The 21693-nt window shown below is 39.5% G+C and overlaps 1 protein-coding gene across 1 annotated transcript in view; it reads left to right on the forward strand.

Moving 5' to 3' along the window:
• Window positions 1–21693, forward strand: part of LOC124118012 (structural maintenance of chromosomes protein 5-like) — a 232526-nt gene that overhangs the window by 32358 nt on the left and 178475 nt on the right. Inside the window, exons 5-7 of the mRNA XM_046480045.2 lie at window positions 5744–5953; window positions 6134–6295; window positions 9024–9095. Of these exons, the coding sequence (XP_046336001.1) occupies window positions 5744–5953; window positions 6134–6295; window positions 9024–9095 (444 nt within the window). The remainder of the gene's footprint in view (window positions 1–5743; window positions 5954–6133; window positions 6296–9023; window positions 9096–21693) is intronic.

Raw genomic sequence — 21693 nt, forward strand, 5'->3', positions numbered from 1 at the left:
TCAAAAGAATTTATTTTTTTTTATTAATTTTCCATTTTTTTATGAATTTTTCAAACCCTAACGTCCGTCCGAAAACTTTGGCCCCGCGATTTCTCTTAAACTCAAACTTAGTACATATAATCTGTGTCATATGGAGGGGTGCAGTCAAAAGAGAAAAATTGTTTTTATTAATTTTCCATTTTTTTATGAAATTTTCAAATTCTAACCAGGGTTTCCCCTGACGCAGAATTCTTGCGTATATGACTCTCAATTAAGGAAAAATACGTCCAGAAATAAATGACTGCATCATGACTGACGCAATTTCAAAATATCTATGTTGTTGTTTACCAGCTTTGGAATGAAAATATTACAACTACGATCGTACTCACCTGAACTTAATTTATAAACATTTTCCAAAGACAATATATGCAAACGTCTTAAAATTTACGTCTAGTTTTTAATTAATCGTCTTATTTAGAAGTAACATAACTTCGCATAACACCACTACCACGGGATAATTTGCATAGCCTGTCACATGACCAGACTTTTCTCTCGTTTTAAAACAAACGCTAAAATCAGAACAGCCGGGGGCTTTTCATATTGTTTTGCATTATTATATAGATATGCTACTAAAACTGTGCGACTGTGAGGTACACGACAAAATATATTTATTCATCAAAATGAACGTAACTCTCACACTCCGTGTGGCTTCGATGACAGCACGTGATGTAAACAAAGGAAAACTACGCAAATGGACAAGGTTTTTCACGTTTCGACATATTTTCTCACTCAAAGTTAACCATGACATATGTTTATCTAGATGTGTAGACTCTTCAAAAATGAAACAAAAGAAAATATTATCATTATTGCAGTGAATAATGTGATTTGGTGCGGTCACGGTATGTGGTTAAGCGGAACCTATGGAACGGGGTTAACGGAAGTTGTAAGTATCGGAGGTACACATGTTTTTGCCAAAATTTAATTTAAGGTAAACATTATTGAATGAAATTTTAAATAAAATTAATAAAATAGATGATAAACATAAGGTCAGATATACAGAGAACACATATTTATTACCAGATAGTGTAACAACAGGATTAACTTGGGTAATTCAATTCGGATTTGTTATGCTATTTCCGATGACAGATCATGACAGCCTGAAATGAGACTGAAGAAAAGTCTGTGCGTATTATACAGGAGAGATATTTTTTTCAGGATTTAATTGCCCATAATTAGGGGTGCGTATTATACACGAGTGTGTATTATCCACAAATAAATATGGTATATAAGAAATGTAAAGGCTTTAAGCTTTGGGCGTGTTTGTTGTTGCTAATAAACTGTATTCAACCAGAAAATATTACGAGTGTTCACAATTCTTCAGTTCAACTTCACTGTTGATAGATAATACAAGATAACTAGATAAAAGATGTAAATGAGTTAGTGGTATTAAATTATAATCTGACATGAAATGTATTTTAATATCCATCCATGATTAAAAATTATGTCTCACAGTTGAGACTGATGTTATTTATTCATCCTGTATTAGTGTCACTGTAAATTGTTTCATGAGCGGTGAAGTAATTAAAGAAAAAAATAAAACCAACAAACTTTGTTTTTCATTCATATATCCTTTATTTCTCTGTAGTACAATCAGCTGAGAACATTAATTAGCACTTGTTAACTTAAACTAAAGACATATAATATTTAAAAGATACTTAACTTTAAGTGTAACATTAACAGTGAACACTTTAAATTTCATTAATCATACAATAAAACATTTGACTCTCAAAAAATATTTTTGACTCCCAAAAATTCATAGGCTGAGTCAAGGTGACTCTCAGATATTGGAGTCTAGGGGTAACCCTGCCTAACCCTATCCTAGCTATTTGATTTGTAACTACTAACACACTAGGCGGGTCGGGGGTATTAGTGAGCCACGCTCACTTTTGCACTTGTTTCATTTCTTTTTGGTGTGTCCAAACTAGTATGTAACCCTATAAACATTTATGTACAGTCAACCTGGGAAAGGGCCACTCTACATCAATGTATTCCTTGATGAATAAAATACTGGTAAGTTTGTCTCTTCATCCAATTAAAATGCGTGCGTGCGTGTCCCAAAATTATTTCTGGAGCATAACTCAGACACCGTAAAATATTTCGCTACAAAACTTTGCATGTCTATCAGACTCATGCTGAACTGGTGCCTTTAGCTATTTAGGTATTTTAGGAAATTCTATTTTTACGTTTCCATGGCAACAAGTTGGACTTAGGTTCTATAGGTTGGTGTTCATTTCCGGAGCGTAACTCAAAAACCGTTAAATGCTTTCTTACAAAACTTTGCATGTCTACCAGGCACATACTGAACTGGTGCCTTTTGATATTTAGCACTTTTAGAGATTTTTATTGTTTATGTTTCCATGACAAGTTGGATTTAAGTTTTAATATAGGGTGGGTTCACTTATGGAGTATAACAAATTCACTGTTAGATATTTCCTTGCCAAACATTGTCTATATATGAAGCACATACTGAACTGGTGCCATTTGATATTAAGGAGTTTTAGAAATGTTTATTTTAGAATTTCCGTTGCAGCTATTTTGACATGGGCTAAGAGAAATGTTGGGTCAGTTACCTGGTTTTGGACCATAACGTGTTAAAATGGGCGGGGGATATAGATGACTTTGGTGACTATACGCTTGTTTTGTTTGTTCTTTAATGCCACACTCAGCAATATTCTAGCTATATGATGGTCCACGTCTGGGCTCGCCACATCCCAAGGGATCTCCAAAGTTACAGCAGATTCCCTGTCCCATCCCGACAGGCCGTTGCTGACAGAGTAGTCCCTACACCAGAGGATCTTCCAACGGATCAGCCAATTATATTGTTTTCAACCCACTTCAACGCTCAGCTATTCTGTTGTCCATCCTCAGACGACAGGCATGGGATCACAATGTAAGCCGCGGGGAGGGCCTCAATGCGTACACATTTCTCACTACAGGCCTCCTTCTCCGGATCCTTCAGAAGGTAGAAGCCATCAGTCATCTTTCTCTGACTTTTGTCTCGTCCTTTTGGCCAACTGTTTTGGCAACTGTTTACCCAACTTGCTAAGGCTAGCCGACAGACATTTCCATCATCTCCCGCTCCGAGAAGACCTCAGCAGCACTCTCAGTGGTTCCATCCAGCTGGCGAACATTTCCAGAAGTCCCTTATCGCTTGAGGCTTCTCCAAATGAGTAGCTTAACCATTATCGTGCATCTACCATGCGCCTTTACGACCGCAAGGGGATAAGGCTCGAGAAATTTTGTTGTGCTTGTGAATTTCCTCTCCAATCTAGGCTTCACCCAAGCTGCGAATGACATGAAAGGGCTCATCCACTCCTACAAGCTAGTGGACAAATCTTCACGATTTCGGCCCCCTGCGTGGGATCTTAATGTGATACTACAACACTTGACTTCCAATGTTTACAAGCTACTGATGGACAAGAATTTCGGGATGACCGTATTCCTACTGGCCCTTGCAACAGAAGTTCGTGTTGACAGGATCCAGTTTGGTTGATCTGGAAGCGGAAAGGCGTCACAGGGAATTTCTAGCATAGAATAAAATTTCCGGCCGACCTCATTCGCTTATTAACAATTTCCTCTCTCTCGTCGTTCCTGGGAGTGGATGACCAGGAAGATATCTCTCTCTGTCCAGTTCGAGTGCTTTGTCTCGATTTGATTGCATCTCCTTGCCATAGAAAATCACTTCTGTTTCGGAGATTTCCCACACTACGCCCTCTCTTTGGCTTCTTTTGGCTACTTTTGCTGGGCTGCATCCACCTGCAATGTCCAACCCGAACAAGTCCTAAGCGGTTGCTTCCAGCATGGCCTGACACAGTTATTGCACCTTCTCAACCATCATGGAAGGGTGCTTCTGGAAGTTGGACACAGTTTTCCCCTCTCACTACCTTCGCGACTTTTTCAGTCACGGATGTACGAGGTTTCCACAAGTTGGGCCCTTTGATCTTGGCATAACTGTCACAGCCCAAAACATGATTCTCACTATGTTATATGATTGTACATACTTAATCAATCTTTAAAACGTTAACCTCGGTGTTAAATTATTTATTGAATGTTGGGGTTTCCCCGACCAAGTCCCTCTTTGATGGTTGATTAACTCGTCTGTAGAGTCTGTTAGTCTTCAGCATCAAAGTCGCCATTAAGCGCAGCCGTTAAAAATAGAAATGTGTCTTAGACCGTTATTCCGCTCACCTCTGCCTCGAGTATGTGTTTTAGGGTTTGGGTTTGAAGATCCTTTAGGGATATTGTTGTTTGTTCCTCTTCACATCTTGGTTTGGCTGATGCACTTGAATGTGTTTGATAACCTTGACGTAGCGTTAAAAGAGATGCCAAAATGTCGCACCTTTTGTCCGTCGGCGATAGCGTTGTGACATGTTTGAAGAATCCATACTGGTAGAACAAACCAGGGTTGTTAGCTGTTGCATTTAACTGTTAACAGCTACGCGGTCATTTCTTGAATGGTGACATACTTGAAATGTTTGGCATGTATTCCTTGTTTCGTGTGAGTTTCGTATCGGGATCGCCAACACCAATCGATAGTTTTTTCTCACTCACTGTATTCTCCCAGTTGTAGTCTATACAGGCTTGGATATCTGCGGCCCACCATCCAACAGTGGGATTAAATGCATAGTGTGAGATAGGATAATTGTATATTTATATACAATTATCCTATCTCACATGCGATATGCCCACCCGACCATCCCTGCATCTCAGTTCCTCTAGCCTGATACCTCTAAGAAAGAGAATGAGTTGGTAGGGAGACACATGGTCAAGCCAGGAAGGTTACCATGCACGAGAGGCATGTAGATGACCCAGTTGTTCGTCGTAACCATGGAGATGCTGGATATGTGTTCAGGCGATTGTTTTTGTTTTAGAAGCTGGAAACAGGGTTCAAGCACGTTTCCACATAGGATAGAGGAAGAAAAGATATGCATAGTGTGAGATAGTATAAGTATATAAAGATACAATTTATGCTAAAATTTCCAATATATTTGTCTGGAACATATCTCTAAAACTAATAGGTACTCTATCTTGAAACTGTGCACAAAAACCAGGTTGTCAAATTGTGCATTTTATTATGGTTGTTAAAAAAGAAAAGAAATCTGTTTCTGTTTAGGGATTCTATGGAGACATGGCAATGTTTATATTATTTTTACCAAAGGACAATGCTAAATGAAAAATTAAAAAGTTCTAAATATTATGAAGTAGTATCCTTTCAAAAGGGTATCTGATGTAGAATCTGTCGTTTAGAATGTCAACAAATCCAAAAGCAAGAATTTAGAAACCAAATTCCATGCACATGTCTCTCGCAGAGTGTAATGAGAAGAAAGTGAAGGGATCAGGGAGAGATAACTCCTGTTGGTAACCAAGGGCAGGGGGCACCCGGGAAGAGAAAGAGGCACGTTTTGGGTTATGTGTTATAGAATCGAAGCCCTAAAGCAAACTGTGATATGTTGTATCAGGATAAGCAATTATCAACTTTGTAATATTAATTATTTATAAAATTAATGTTGTTTTAGCTTTTGGAAACAATCAGTTATCATAGCGCTAATGTTTACCTTAAAATCTGTCATTGATAAATGTTGTGTCAGGATAAGTAAACTAATATCATGACTATCCAAATTCATGTAGATTTTGTTGTTGTCTCATTCGTTGATGCAATAATATATTGAGTGAAGTAAATGGCACCTTTTGCTCTTTCCTTTAGGTAAGTGAAGACCTGTATGACCTCCACCAGAAGCTGAAGGAGGCTAGGAAGGATAGTCGACAGATGGAGCAGAGCTGTGACAGTGTTGAAGGGCGCCTTCAGCAGGAGCAGCAAAAAAACTCACGACTTGAACAGGATGTGAAAAATTTTGAAGAACGTCAAATCCACCTGGAGAAAGTCAGAGTTTTGAAAATGAAAAGACCTTGGGTGGTAAGTCAGTATGTTTATTTAAATGTAGTTTCAGTCTGGGAGGAATTGAGTTTAACATAGGTGTGACGTGGACTTCATGGTTTTATCACTGAAATTCCCTTAACAAGAGAAATGTCATAATTAAATGACCAAGAGAGCATACAACTACGGACAACATTTATACCCACTCTTATGATTTAGGAATATGAGGAAAAGAGAAAGCAGTATTTAGAAGAGAAGAAACTGCGAGACGAGAAGGAAGAAGAAGTAAAGCAGGCAAGATCTCAGCATGAACCGCTCAAAGAGAAAATGGAGACAGCCAAGAGGGCAAAAGATGACTTTGATGCACAAATGAAGAAAAAGGTGAAGAATTTGTATGAATGCTTACCAGAAGTTGAATACTTTATAGTGGTCTTTTGTCTAAATTGTTAGCTCATCTGGTTGTTACATTGTTTCAATATCCAGTATGTCTTGGGGATCAATTTGTGTGATAAGAATTTTACCAAGTTATAGCTTAATTACTTCGCTGAAGGTCAAGCCACTGTAACTTGCCATTCACCAGATTTTCAGTTTTGAAACATCTCAAGAATATTGTATTAAGTAGTTCTTTGTTGTGTGTAGACATGGGGAATAAACACTAATTTAAGATGCATTTACAGTAAGTCAATGAAACTAGGTTGTTGGTTCTTGGTTTGAGAAGAAACCCTAAAGTCCAGGCAGTTATTGTTAGGGTGTGACCTGACAATTGTCCCCGTTGACTATGAATGAAGTCCACCCATCAGGCCTCAAAGTTTAAGTTTTTACCAAGTAACTATATGGCTACAAGTATTTTTTTCCAGGTAGTCAGTGGTAAAATCAAGAAGTCAAGCCAATATTGTAGGTAGCCAAAAGCATTTGAAATTATCTTTCATCAAATAACTATTAATATGTACAAGTCATAGCACTAGTCTTGGGAACTGTGCTAGACTTTTGTTACTTGTGACTCAAAGAATGATGCAATTTATGTTCCTAGATTAGCATTGTCAACTGAAATAAAGTACGAACTACATAATATTTATGTATTTCGGTTCATTGTCTACTTTAGGAGGAATTATTTGCGAGTACAATTATTAACAGACGTGTTTTCCCAGATCAGCTGTCGTTTATTTTTGTGTCTACAGATGTGTAGCAATAGATTTTAGTCGCCACAAGATATTTTTTAAGGTAGTCATTTGGCTACCTCTGAATTTTAGACAGTAGACAAACTGAAATTTAGGTTGGATTGGCGACCGTTTTAGTCACAACTTTGAGGCCTGCACATTGGTGTGTACCATTGTGAAGAAAGGGGTAGCAGGTGGTCTGCGACAAGTAGTATGATGGATAAGTGCATGTCCTGTCTCGCCATGTTTGAGATTACTATAGTGATATTTTTTACCAATCGTTCAAGCTTACAATTAACGACAGCAGGACTGCACTGAATATTATTTTCTGACCAATCAGATTTATTGTTTCTAAATAGATACTGTCATAGCCGGCAGTGACAAGCATGCATCTGCTAAACCAAAGAAGCTCTATTAGGGATGAGTCCCTCCAAACTTTAAGAAGGCCCTCTTTATTGAGACCAAGGGGCCCTAAGGACCCTTGTTTGATGTAGGCTAACACTGAGTTCAAGTGGAGAGTTCAGTAGCACAACTAGATAATAGTACATGCTGATGTGAGGTACCAGAAGACTGAAAACAGTGACAGCAAATTCTCGAGCCTGAGAATGTTGAATTGGCCATGCTTACTTAGCTTTGACATGTTTATTTGTTTGTAATTAACTTCTTATTAATGACTTTTAGAGAATTCTGCTATCAACTTGTCACGCCTAAAAAAAATATAAAAAATATGAGCAACACATATGTCCAACGAAGCATAGTCAATTTCATTGTTATGACCTGCACGTGCACAACATGCATACACCCTCTCTACCTATAAGGATCAAATATGTTTGCCCAAATTCTGTGCACCTCCTTCTTGTCTCAAACGTGTTTTGTGAGTTGATTCAACTTATCCTGGTTTACGAGTAGTTGACGCATTGCGACAAGTATTTACCTTTACGAGAGAAAGCGATGACTTTGTCCTCTTGTTGATAGTCATTGTAAAAGTTTTCTTCAATATTTGCTGTATATCAAAGTCATGTCAAATATCTAGCACATGTACACCTTGAACGTCTTCTTAATAGTATTATTCAGAATGCACTAGATCCTAAGTGCCTATAACAGTCTTATTAACAGTCAGTATAATTTTTCCAATTTGGTCACAGCCGCTGGTGATTTTGCTTATATCTACCGGTACTACACAAAGATAAATTATATTTAGAGATTTTTCCTCCATAGATTGGGGTCACGGGTGGCCCAGTTGTCTTAAGATGCTGCAATTTGTTGTTCACAGAAATCCATGATGGTGGGTTCAAATACTGGTTTGTTCCTTATAGTGTCATGATTTTGCTGAAATATGTCTAAAAGCATCATGAAACCCAACTCACTCACTCTTCCAAATTGCACAAGGGAATTTGTATGGCACATACCGTATTCGACGTAATAAGCGCCCACGGCGATATTTGCTAATATATTGGCTAGTGAACAATCCCAATTGGCACCCCTTCCGATTGATCAATGCACACAAGACTTATTTTTTTCGCGAATAATACGCACTCGCGTGTTATATGCACCCTTAATTATGGGCAATTAAATTCTGGAAAAATATATCTGTCGTACATAAACATTTCAGGCTGTCAACATAAACCACGAAATTTATCTCTCAACTCTGTTTTTTTTCACCAAAATAATATTCTAATAAGAGCCCCCTATTTCTAATTTTGAGAGCGCCCTGGGCGCTTATTACGTCGAATACGGTATCATGAATATGCATGCATTTATGAATATATTTGGTATGTATACCTTTCCCAGGCACTGCTTTGAAAAGGTTCAACATGGTCATGGAATCATGGTCATTGTCAGCTTTAAAGACAGGGAAACATGAAACCTTTCTTCTGAGAGGTTGATAAATAAATATATGTAACTAAAGCGTGTCTGCTTGTTTTATGTCACAGTCTAATTTGTCATTTTAGTCGACTTCTATCAAAGATTGTGCGAACAAAGTGCGGGATAGCAGTCAACAATTGGAATCACTCACTGACAAGGTAAGCAGAGTTCCTTCTTTTGCTTCCATGCTCGTTCTCAGGAAATATTGATAGATCACAAGCATTGTACATTTGACATGATGTAACAGGTGTGTGTTGTCAAAATAGCTGTTAGAGTGAACATTACATCAGAAGTAATCTTGGGCAGGTCACCTCCGAGCTTATCAGAGCTATGGACTAATGGACGTCTTTGTCTGTTGTTCAAGGTCTTCTTGCAAGCATCCTTTATGAAGCTGTCAGCTCAAATGGTCTTGTCATAGGATGCTTTTCTGTTTCAATAGTTATTTTATGCTTAGGGGATCAAAATATTTTCCTTTCCACAAACTTTGTGGCAAAAAACATCACATACAGCCTGCTTCTTTGGGGCTAAAGCACAACACGTCATTGAAAATTCTGATTGTGAGCTCACTAGGACCGAAAACTGAGTTTTATTATTTTTCAACCATACGTGTACATACATGTACATACAACCATACATGTCAGTCCCCTTGCTGTTCAATACACTTATTCCAACTCTTCTCCAGGTCCCTGTGTTGTAGAAGGTCAAACTGACCCCAACAATGCCACAGGAACATAGTCCCCCCTCTTCAACCCTCACTTTGAAGTTGAATAAAACCCCAATTACATAACGCACGCACGCACGCACGCACACACACACAGATTAGTTTTTTTTCTGCAGGAAATTTTCTGTTCAATGATATCATCTGCAGTCGTATAAGGCAAAGCAAGATTTTTAACTTATCCTATCTCACACTATGCATTTCTTCTTATTCTTCGACCTTGGTGTGGAAACGTCCTAGAACAAAGTTTCCAGCTTCAAAAACACCACTCACCCAAACACATCCCTTACATCACCAATCACAACTGTGATCATGGTTCACGCAACACTAAAATCCCATGCAAAACGACCCCAGCGACCTGATCACCTGACATATCCAGCACCCTCATTCTCAATTCTATCGCTATGGTGTTCGGACGTTATTCTTGAACAGAGAATTTTTGTTTGTTTGTTTTTTGTTGTTTTTTATATATAAAATTTAAATACACGACATCACTACTAAAGTTTACCATTACCACTAAGAGTGAGTGGTATTAATAACGATGTGTACCACATTGCCAGAATTGGATCTCAACTTACTTAGCTTAGTGTTCGATAAAGGCGACTGTTCGTCGGTTCAAGGCGTTGTTTACGGTTTTAGTGCATGTTGTTTTTACTCCACTTTGAAACCCAAACTATTGTGTTATTCCCTGTGGCTGTAACTTCGTTTTCTTGCATAACAAAAATATCATAGTCAATTTGGCTTGGTTGCATCGCTATCCGTATAGGAGGATCGCTTTTCGTTTCGTTTGACTGCTGCGATTCCCGCCTCTGTGCGGACCACGCCCCTGTGCCCGTGCCCGCTCCCTGGCTTCTACAGTCGTCCCGCATTTATATGACCAGTTCATCGTGTTGGACTACGGTCCTTTACTCAGCTTGGGAAGTCAAGCCGTCAACTGAGTGTTGCCTCATCCCCCAACAGGCTTTTTACTCGGGTCATCACTTCTACAGCGCTCTGAGGATACAGCTACACCTCTCTGGCTTTCTAATGGCGACAACCCTTCTGACCGAAAACACTACAATCGTCGGCGAGGAAGTGATAGCCAATTGACGACAGATCTTCACTCACAGGATCGTCCACCTTCGCTGGATCATAACGACCGAGTGATCAAGGGATCATAGACAACCGAGAGATCGACAGATCGACATACTTCACCATTATCCACAAGACGCTGATGTTGGATGGGCGGTCAGTCAGATCGTACCTCGGAGGATCGACAGTTTCGCCTCTCTTACAGATCAATACCGAGGGATCTCCACTCAACGAAACACATCGATACGTCGACACAGGGATAAATCGATACGTCGACACAGGGATAAATTGATACGTCGACACAGGGATAAATCGTTACAATGGATAAATCGATACGTCGACACAGGGATAAATCGATACAATGGATAAATCGATACGCCGGCACGGGGATAAATCGATACAATGGATAAATCGATACATCGATACATCGTCACATCGTCTGATCAAGAGCTCGTCCGTTGGTACGACTTTACCTGCAGGACACCTTGGTGGCTGAGTGGGTTAGATCGCTGACTTTGTGTGCTGGCGATTAGGTCCACGTGCCTACCAGTCATGAATCGTCTTACGATACTCTCCTATGAGAAATCACAATTGCAAGGTTATGAATTGAATTGTCACTCAATCAACATCATTATTATCGACGCCCTCGTTTCAGCCTGATGTTCCATTACAGGTTATGACTCTCGAGACAACACGCTCCACCTATTCAGATTTGAATCGTCAGACAGACGACATCATCCTGAGGCTCGATATCGTCGCAGCTGATCCTTATCATCGACGCTGTCGCTTTAAGCCTGATATTCCATTACAGATCATGCTCGGCTCCCCCTATTCAGATTGGAATCGTCAAACAGACGCCATTTTCCTGAGGCTCAATATCGTCGCAGCCGATCCTTATCATCAACGCCCTCGTTCAGCCTGATATTCCATTACAGGTTATGACACTCGAGACAACGCGCTCCATCTGTTCAGATTTGAATCGTCAGACAGACGACATCATCCTCAAGCTCGATATCACCGCAGCGGACCTTTGTCATTGACGCCCTCGAATTCAGCCTGATATTCCATATTAGTTGGCCACCTTATCCATGGTCAACCTACACCATTCTAACAGATGATTCGACGGGGGAGTTCGTCGGTCTTTCATCATTACAAATGGCAGGTGTTCGATGTCTGAAGATGGTTTCAAGCGTCATACGAGGCTCACCTAGATACTACACCGGTTCGTCACATATTCTACAAGGAACTAACTGCCTATACACTGGTGTTTTTCGTTACTCGGGCCACTGCTTGTGTGTTGGGAGCTTTTAACCATGTGATCGGAAAGACTGCTGTATTTCCTGTTTCTGCGCAAGGGTGAATTACACATCACGCCGAGATTCCTGTTTGTAAACAAGACTACCATGCTGACTTTGGTACAGGCTGATCTCATGTCACATTCTTCACAACGCCTTTTGTCGTCGCATCGATACCGGAATGAACAGCGCTTTTTCGGGTGCTTTGGCGATGGAATCCATCGTCTCTTCACCAGTTCTACACGTCACTGATCAACCTGGCAGTACAAGTCATCCCTCACTTATTCAAGACGAGAGTTGGTGAATATCGACATTTTATTTCGGTATATGATCCTAATGTTCTCCACGTCCATTCAAGGCACGGTTTCTGCTACTACCGCTCTTCCACGTGGTCCCGATTACCCTGCTTCGTACAATCAACCAACCGGTAAACTACATCTTCAGCCTTGTTTTTCTACTAGATACTACAGTCCCTTTGACTCCAAATGAGAACGATGAATTGCAAAATAACTCGAAATCCAGAAAAGTGTATGAAACATCAATATGGTACTTGACCATGAATACCCTGTACCCAACAAAATCTGAATTTTGTTTATTTTAAGACCCAAGACGGATGAAGTTCTTTAAGAAACTATCCTGTAATTTTGTATACAAATGTGTACATGACACATAGGGTGGACAAACCGTGGAAGGCACAGGGGCCGTCTCATGATAATTTCAGTCGCAATCCTCCCTCCAATCAGGTCCATCCAAGACCAGAATTATACGAACTTCACGTTTGGAGTGTATCAAGAGCTGTCTCGTAAGATGATTTCCATCAGAGCAGCTAAGGCAGCCTCTTTAGCACTTCGTCAATCAACGAGAATCTAGGTGACGATAAATAGAAAAGTTTCACCAGTTTGCAAGATCCAGGGTTTTCTGCAGCCAAGCTACTATACCACAAGTAGCAGATTACCTATGTCACTTAAGAAGTACAAGGCATCTTATGATTCGACACTGGGCGCTTACTGGGCAGCGATCAGTTCTGTACCAACTACTCACTAATGGGATAAAACTTGCCGCAGTCTCCCGAACCGATAGATCTACAAATATCTTTCAGACTGCGAGTTATTCAGGCGTTACCATGACTTCAGGTTCCAAGGTTTCTGCTGTCGCTGACCTTCGGACATTGATTCACTCATACCTACCACTTGTGGATAAACCTCAAACTTTACGTTCATGACGATCTTCCTGCTTGCGTTGGCTCCTGCAGCTTGTGTAAGAGGGACTCGTGCGTAGACGTCGGTTGAGTCCGGTTCCAGCGTCTTCAATAAGATACATATTCAAGGACAACCGGATCGTCTTTTCAGCCTCCACCACTCTCATTGATTGAGAAATGATGTTATGGAAGACGTCTCGCTTTGTCCAGCCTGAGCCTACAAGATCTACTTGAAGGCATCTCAGACCATCCGTCGCTGTCGCAGGGATGTTTTCATCCACTTGTCGACGGCTGCAACTTCTGATGTATCTTCAACCACCATCTCCACTGGCTGCGTTCTATCATCCTCAGGGTCTACACCTTTGAGGGACTACCACCCCAGCTGCTTCCAATCCTAATGAGATGAGGGCAGTGACTTCCACCTTGGCGTTGCATAGTACTGCACACTTTCAGCCATCATGGAGGGATGTTATGGCGTTCTGATATGGTCTTGCCTCCTACTCCTTTCGGAATCTCAGTCGCCGATGTCCAAGGTCACAGCAGCCACACAGCGCAGATGAGGAAGCCCAGTGGACTACAAGTCCCAAGTCTGGTTTCCTGTATATACTGCAATATTTATTGCTTATGTTAATCGGGTTTCCCAGACAAGCTCCCAAAGGGAGGGTATATATGCTTGTCTGTTGGGACTTCGGTCTACGTCAATAGAAGTCACTATCCAGTGCGGCTATGTGTTAAATGGTGTCCCAATCTTCTACCTGCCACCTCTGCCTTTGAGCATGTGATGTCTCAGTTGTTGATTGACGACCTGTGTGATAAACGGGTCAGCACCAACAGAAGTCACCATCTGGTGCGGCCATTTGTTTAAATGGTGTCCCGATCTTCTACCTGCTCACCTCTGCCTTTGAGCATGTGATGTCTCAGTAGTTCATTGGAGACCTGTGTGATAAACGGGTATCGTCAATCGTTCCTCTTCTCCTTCTTACCTTATTCAATCTCCACGTGAGTTTGATAGGTTGACGAAGCGATAAAAGGGATGCCAAGCTGGTCCGCCTTACGTCCTTGGGAGTGTATGTGTGAGGTCTGTCTTGTAGAACCTGCGCGGGGGACTGGGTGTTTGAAACAAAACACCTCTTCCTATCCAGGGTGAGGTTAAGTCGTGACCGAGTAGGTGTCGCCTGGCTCATGGTTACGCGGTCGTTTTTGAAACAGCGTCCTGTGTGAAACCAAGAAAAAACACATGATTCCCCGATGTCATGATGTATATCTCTTGGTAGCACAAAAAGTGTTTTTTTTAAGTAACCCTTACACGTGTTTATCACTAATCCTTGTAAAATCCTTTGAATTTTCCTGATTAGTTCCAGCTTCCTCGTGTACGTCTCACGGTTGAAGTCCTTACAGGCTAGGATATTTGCGCCCCACCATCCAACCGTGGAATAAATGCATAGTCTGAGATAGGATAAGTTTAAAAATTTGTAAATTTTCTAATAAATTGTATATTTGTATACTTATATACTTATCCTATCTCACACGCTAAAGGCCCACCCAACCATCCCCGCATCACAGTTACACCAGCCTGTAAGCTCTAGATTGAGAATGAGGGTGCTGGATATGTCAGGTGATCAGGTCGCTGGGGTCGTTTCGCACGGGATTTTACTGGTGCGTGAACCATGATCGCAGTGGTGATTGGTGATGTAAGGGATGTGTTTGGGTGAGTGGTGTTTTTGAAGCTGGAAACTTTGTTCTAGGACGATTCCACACCAAGATCAAAGAATAAGAAGAAATGCATAGTGTGAGATAGGATAAGTATACAAATATACAATTTATTAGAAAATTTACAATATTACTGAAAAGGACCTCTGAAAGTTAGGTTCATCGTCAATAAGACTCTGTTTGTCTTTTAACTAAATCACCATTTACTGTGTTATTTCGTGCCTGTTTGAAATCTAAATGTCAAATATTTACTTGGAGAATTCAAGAACAAAAATAACACATTTGTGATGATAGGTACCGTATTTTCTTGAGTATAGTGCACACTTTTTTTCCAAAAAACACAGCTGTGTAGAAGGGGGTGCGCATTATACACGAATTAATGAGTTTGGATGTTTTTTTCCCCCATGGAAAGACATTACCGTGAGCACGAAACACCGGAAATACCATGTCAACAAATCCATACTGAAGTACGCAAATAAATCATGTAATTACACTGTCTGGCTATAAAAAGTGTTCTTTGTATATCTGGGCTTATGTTTGTAACTTATTTCATTAATTTTATTCAAAATTCCTTTTAATATTGTTTTTATTAATTTCGGCGAAATCAGTTGTGAAGCGATCGGAAGATTGCACAACTCACCGTTATTAACAGCAACCACGGTCAGAATACCGCTATTGACGCCTTGAAACGAACTTTAGTTGACAGAGAATGGATACATATATCATAAATGCCATACTTTGACTCGTTTAAAGTCATATTTGTTTTTGTTTGACGATTCTATGTCAACATGAAATTCTCGCGATCACGCGATCACGTGCGCATGAGCCTTGACGGTGACTGGTCAGACTGGTTCCATGTAAAAAATAATACCCGGGAATAGCGATCAGCTGCTTTGCTTAGGGTTATTATTATTTTAAATATGTTTAGTAAAGGCTGCATCTAAATAAAAAGGATATTGGAATATATTATTCCTGATAAAAAAAAAAAGTTTCAGATACAATTGTTGCCGATCCTTGCATTAAAAATCCTGTAAAGTTATATCATTGGGTGTGTCTTGACCGAATCACCGGTCGATTCCAAGAAAACGTATGTACAGCTGATTGCTGTTTCCGGCTTAGTTTACGAGAAAATACACAAGGTAATCTTAATCCCTGGATATAAAACAATGCCTAGCAGAACAATAAATACTATTTAAACGGTAAATCAACATGTCTGGTGATTTTTTTATCTCAAATTCACCCGTTCGTTTGCCGGACTTCGCTGAAGGGGTACGGTGTAATTATTTTCTGCGCTTGGTATTCAATTATTTTTTTTTTAAAATACTGAACCCACTAAAGGGGGGTGCGCATTATACATGGGTGCGCACTATACTCAAGAAAATACGGTATCTGTGATTTATCAAAACGCAAACGCGAATGGCAAAGTGAACTTTCCACACTTTAGGTAGTGTTTACAAATTATGTTTTGTGTATAAGCAGATTTTGAGACACCTATTATTTCACGTATCTTTTACACGCCCTGCTGTGATACATACATCCCTATATTCCTCATACATATTATCATCAGATGACAAATTGTCTTTCTCACCAATACAAATGGCCTTCATGAAAAATGAAATCAAGTGAAAAAAATAAGGTGTGAAAGAACACTGTGCTTGGAATACTTTACTTGTTCCAAATGTAGACAAAGCTAAATTCATATTTTACACTGCATAGCATTTTCTCCAGTAGTACAGATGACGGGTGTACTATGACACCCACCTACTATGACGATCATTTGGTCATCATGTATATACCAGGCCCATGGCCTGACAATGCTTCTATGGGAGTAAGTTTATGTGAATCATGTGATGAGGATCATTTGGTCATCATGTATATACCAGGCCCAGACCCTGACAATGCTTCTATGGGGGTAAGTTTATGTGAATCATGTGATGAGGATCATTTGGTCATCATGTATATACCAGGCCCAGACCCTGACAATGCTTCTATGGGAGGTGTTGAGTTTATGTGAATCATGTGATGAGGATCATTTGGTCATCATGTATATACCAGGCCCAGACCCTGACAATGCTTCTATGGGAGTAAGTTTATGTGAATCATGTGATGACGATCATTTGGTCATCATGTAAATACCAGGCCCAGACCCTGACAATGCTTCTATGGGAGGTGTTGAGTTTATGTGAATCATGTGATGACGATCATTTGGTCATCATGTATTTACCAGGCCCAGAAACAAGACCAAATAGCGTCCATTCCAATTTGGAATGAACGTTGGAATGCTTTGGAAAGATCGCTCATTCCAAACTTTCCAAAGCTTGGAAAGATCGATCTTTCAAGAAAATCCAAAATTGGAATGGCAACATTTCCAAACATATTTCCAACACTGGAAATGTTTGGAATGACTTGGAATGGTTTGGAATTGTTTGGAAATATGGTTAGAAGGAACAAGTTAAAATATGTTTTATCAGTAATTTGAACAATAAAAAGACTATGAATTAGGGGCTTTAGGGGTTGCTTATATAGTAATTTTGAAATTTTGAGATTTGGAAAGAATGCCAAGAGTGGGTGGGGGACGAACTAATCGAGCTGTGTGTGTTGGGTGGTTGTTAGATAAGGTAGTTTTGGTTTTATTATTTTATTTGGGGTTTAAATGGGACTAATTAGTCCTGTTTTAATTAGGTATAAACCTAAGGCTTTGAATTTTTCTAATTTATTTTGTGGATTTAGAATTGATTCTAGTGTAAGTCCGGTTTTAAGATTTAGGGTGGTCTGTAGTGTTGTTCGGAGTGTTTGGTAGTGTGTGCAGTGAATGAGTACGTGTTCTGGTGTTTCTTGTTGTTTGCAATGTGGGCAGTTTCCTGTTGTGTGTAGATTAGCTATTTTACGGTGATTATTTAGTTTGGTGTGGCCTGTTTGTAGTTTAGTAATTATTCTGTCGATTTTTTTGGATGGGTGTAGTATTTTTGGTTTATTTAGGTTTTTTTTGAGTACTTTCCTGATTTGGCTATTTAAGTTTTGGTATATATTTTGCCATTTTTTTTTGCTTTTTTGTTTAGTGAGACTTTTGATTTCTGATTTTGAGCTTGGTAAGTTTAAGCTTATTTCTGGGAGTTAAAGGGATAATTCTGCTACTTTATCTGCCTTTTCATTTCCAAAGATTCCTACGTGGGCGGGGATCCAAATGAACTCTATTTGTTTACCTGCCCTAGTTAAATTGTTTGAGCTATTGAGTATTTGATTTATTAGTTTGGGGTGGTTTTTAGTGTTTTTATTTTTGAGGGCTTGTAGTCCACTGAGGGAGTCGGTTAGGATGAGGATTTTTTGTTGTTTTTTAGATTGCTGATTGTGTAGTGCTGAGACAACTACTGACTGATATAGAAGATTTAACGTGCGCTTTCCGACTGCAGCGTATTTCGCACACGGGCCTGGCCAGGCCATTTAGTGTATTCCGAGAAGGGTGAAAGTGGTGTGTGCAACCCAAGAGGGGGCTTTTAGGGGTTGCTTATATTGAATTTTTGAGATTTTTAAATTTGGAATAAATGCCGAGGTGGGTGGAGGAGGGAACTAAGGGAGCCGGGTGAGGTGGGTGTTTGTATGTTTATTGGATTTTGGATTGGTAGATTAATTAGTTTTTAGATGCGCTTAATTATGTCTGTTTTGATTAGGAATATGCCTAGGGCCTTGAAGTTTTCTAGTTTATTTTGAGGGTTTAGTATTTCATCTAGAGTAGGAACCTTATTTAGATTGAGGGTGGTTTGTAGTGTGGTTCTGTGTGTTTGGTAGTGGGTGCAGTTGATGAGTGCGTGTTCTGTGGTTTCGGGTTGTTTGCAGTGGGGGCAGTTGCCTGTGGTGTGTCTTTTAAGTTTTTTTAGGTGGTTATTTAGGTGGTTATTTAGGTTCGTGTGTCCTGTTTGGAGTTTTGTAATTAATCTGTCAATTTTTTTAGAGGGGTGTAGGATTTTAGGTTTGGCTAGTGGTTTTCTGAGCACTTTTTTGATTTGGCTATTTGAGTTTTGATATTGATTATGCCATTTTTTGGTTATTTTTGGTTTGTTTACACTTTTAATTTCTGATTTTGAGATGGGTAGGTTTAGGCTTATTTCTGGTATTTTAAGAGATAATTTAGCTGCTTTGCTGTAAATTCCTACGTGGGCGGGGATCCACAAGAAGGTTATTTGTTTGCCTGCTTTTGTTAGGTCGTTGGAGCTTTTAAGTATTTGGTTTATTAATTTAGATCGTTTTTTGGTATTTTGTTTTGGAGGGCTTGTAGTCCACTAAGGGAGTCGGTAAGAATTAGGATTTTATTGTTGTTTTTAGATTGTTGGTTATGCAGGGCTGAGGCCATGCCCATAAGTTTGGCCGTGAATATAGATTGGTTGTTAGGGAGTCGGTAAGATTGTGTGGATATAACTGGTTGTGTGGTATGGACTCCGAAGCCTGTGTGGTTGGAGATCGGGTCTGAAGATCCGTCAGTGTATATGTGACAACCATTTGGCCAATTTTCGTGTATGTATGCAAGTGTGGTGGTTTTAGCTATGTTTGGGTCGGTTTGTTTATTTATTTGGTTAGCTAGCGTTGTGTCTATTTTGGGTATTTTGAGTTTAGGGGTGAAGATATTTGATTTTTTGCAGTTTTGTTTAAGATTTTGAGTTTGGTGTTCATTGAGGTAGTTAGTTATTCTTTGGGATATTGGGGTGAGTAAGGGGTGTTTGCGAGCTAGAGTTTGGTTTCTTGGGCTAATGTTTTGGTTAATTATGAGACAACTAATAGGTCTCAAAATTAAGTATTCGGCTGGATGGCAGCTGCCATTTAATTACAAAACAGACAGTCGTCTAGACGGCTCACATGTAAGTGCGCCGACATGTGCCTAAGATCATAAAATGGACAATCTTTGGTAACATCTAATTTATCGTTGTCTCATGCCAGAGCTGTGAATAATTCTGTTCATTGAACAATTGGAATTCAGGAAGTTATCAATAATTGTTTTACTTAACATAAGATAAGATAAGTTGTTTACAAAATAATATTATGATGTCAGGACGTACTACAGTCAAAACCATATATTTTAAAATCAATTTAATGACAGACTATGATTTCCAAGTACCGATTAGCAAATCAATGAGGTATCAGTTTCACCACATGTGCACAGACCGCCTATACTTATATATATATTTTTCATAACTATTCTCCAGTTAAAGTCCTTTCCTCTTATCAAAAAATCTGTGAGAGTGATCATCATTAACGAAACTCATTCTCGTCAAAGAATACAGAACAAATAAAGAATCAGATGCATACATTTATTGCCATGCTTCATTCATCACGAAGTAGATTTACATACATTTGTGAATAGCACTTAAACTGTGATAATGAATTTTACCATTGTCCATATTATATTATAAATATTAACCATAATATGGGTTTCCGAATATATAAACGACTCCAAACGTTGATATTTCAGACAAAAACAAAGTCAGCTGTCTTTTAACGTTCAGGGGAAAAGGGTTTGCTTTCACAATTGAACATTTGTTTTCACCAAAGGACAATCAAATCAAGCCCAAAACAGTAAAAATACACATATATGGTTAGCGACCGTCATTATACAGCGAGGGGGGAAATTCGTCTGCTCTAACTGCCTTCACAAAAACATTCCAGCCCTTAATTACCGAGGCAGCTGTGACGTAGTAGCATTACATTCGCTGCGTTTGCAAGATATAAGATGTGTAATCTGTGGAGTGACTAAAGTAATATTACGGCTGAAATCTTACTTGCATGGTTGTTTTAATAGAAAACTTATGGTTTAAAAACACAATTGTTCTTATATAATGTTTTTAGGTTTGGTTTATAAATACAAGAGAAGATTTTTTATACATATAAAACTGGTCGAAAATACAGCTGACACAATAGAAAAATAAAAATAGGAGTTGTGAATAGTGACAAATTTTAATTACATCACCGTGTCAATAATTATTGATTGATTCAGTCATAACAACTGTCAAACCATTTATTGCCATGTACGTACATGTACACAGGAAGTCGGCGCTGTCGGAGGCTCCAGGTAAATAAACATCGTGGTTTTATGACGGGAGATCAGACGAACCGTGAACTAGGGGCATACGACGTAAGTACACCTAAAGGTGGTAGAACCAGGGTATTGTCTCTTGGACTGGCTAATTGACCGTACGTATAATTGGTAAATATATTCGTTTTGACACCCGTGTTTCATGCGCATCCTGACTCATAAGCAGAATACAGACAAATGAGGCCCCGTGATCAGCGGAGCGTGAACAACATGGGTGCCGACTTTCGGCCGTACCAAACAGTCAAGCTGTGATCTCGGAACTGAATCCAATTGCAAGCGGAGACAAGATTACTTCCCTTACCCAAACATGATCGTTGCTCAGAAATGTTCAAATCTATCTTCAGTAAATCATGAAATTAATGCGAGCATGACATTTGTGCGATAAATGCGATCGTCAGTCCCTCTGATTATTTTAATATGTTTCATTTCATCATGATAAAAAAGTTAGTCACTTATAAGGTTACCACGTTGAAAATGGAAACGATCGTTAACAAAAACAACAAAATGTATTATCTCATCACGCCAGCCTAACAGTGATATAACTGCAAATTAAACAATCAAGTACGCTAAAGTTTTACACATGGTGGGTGGAGGACCAGGGGCACTTTGAGTTTGACAGATGTCATCAACTGGTCAAGTTACATAACGGTTTGTATATTCACGTTGATTGGACAGTTTAGAC

This window comes from Haliotis rufescens, unplaced genomic scaffold (genome assembly GCF_023055435.1).
Source record: "Haliotis rufescens isolate VD_foot unplaced genomic scaffold, xgHalRufe1.0.p SCAF_1, whole genome shotgun sequence".
Lineage (NCBI taxonomy): Eukaryota > Metazoa > Mollusca > Gastropoda > Lepetellida > Haliotidae > Haliotis > Haliotis rufescens.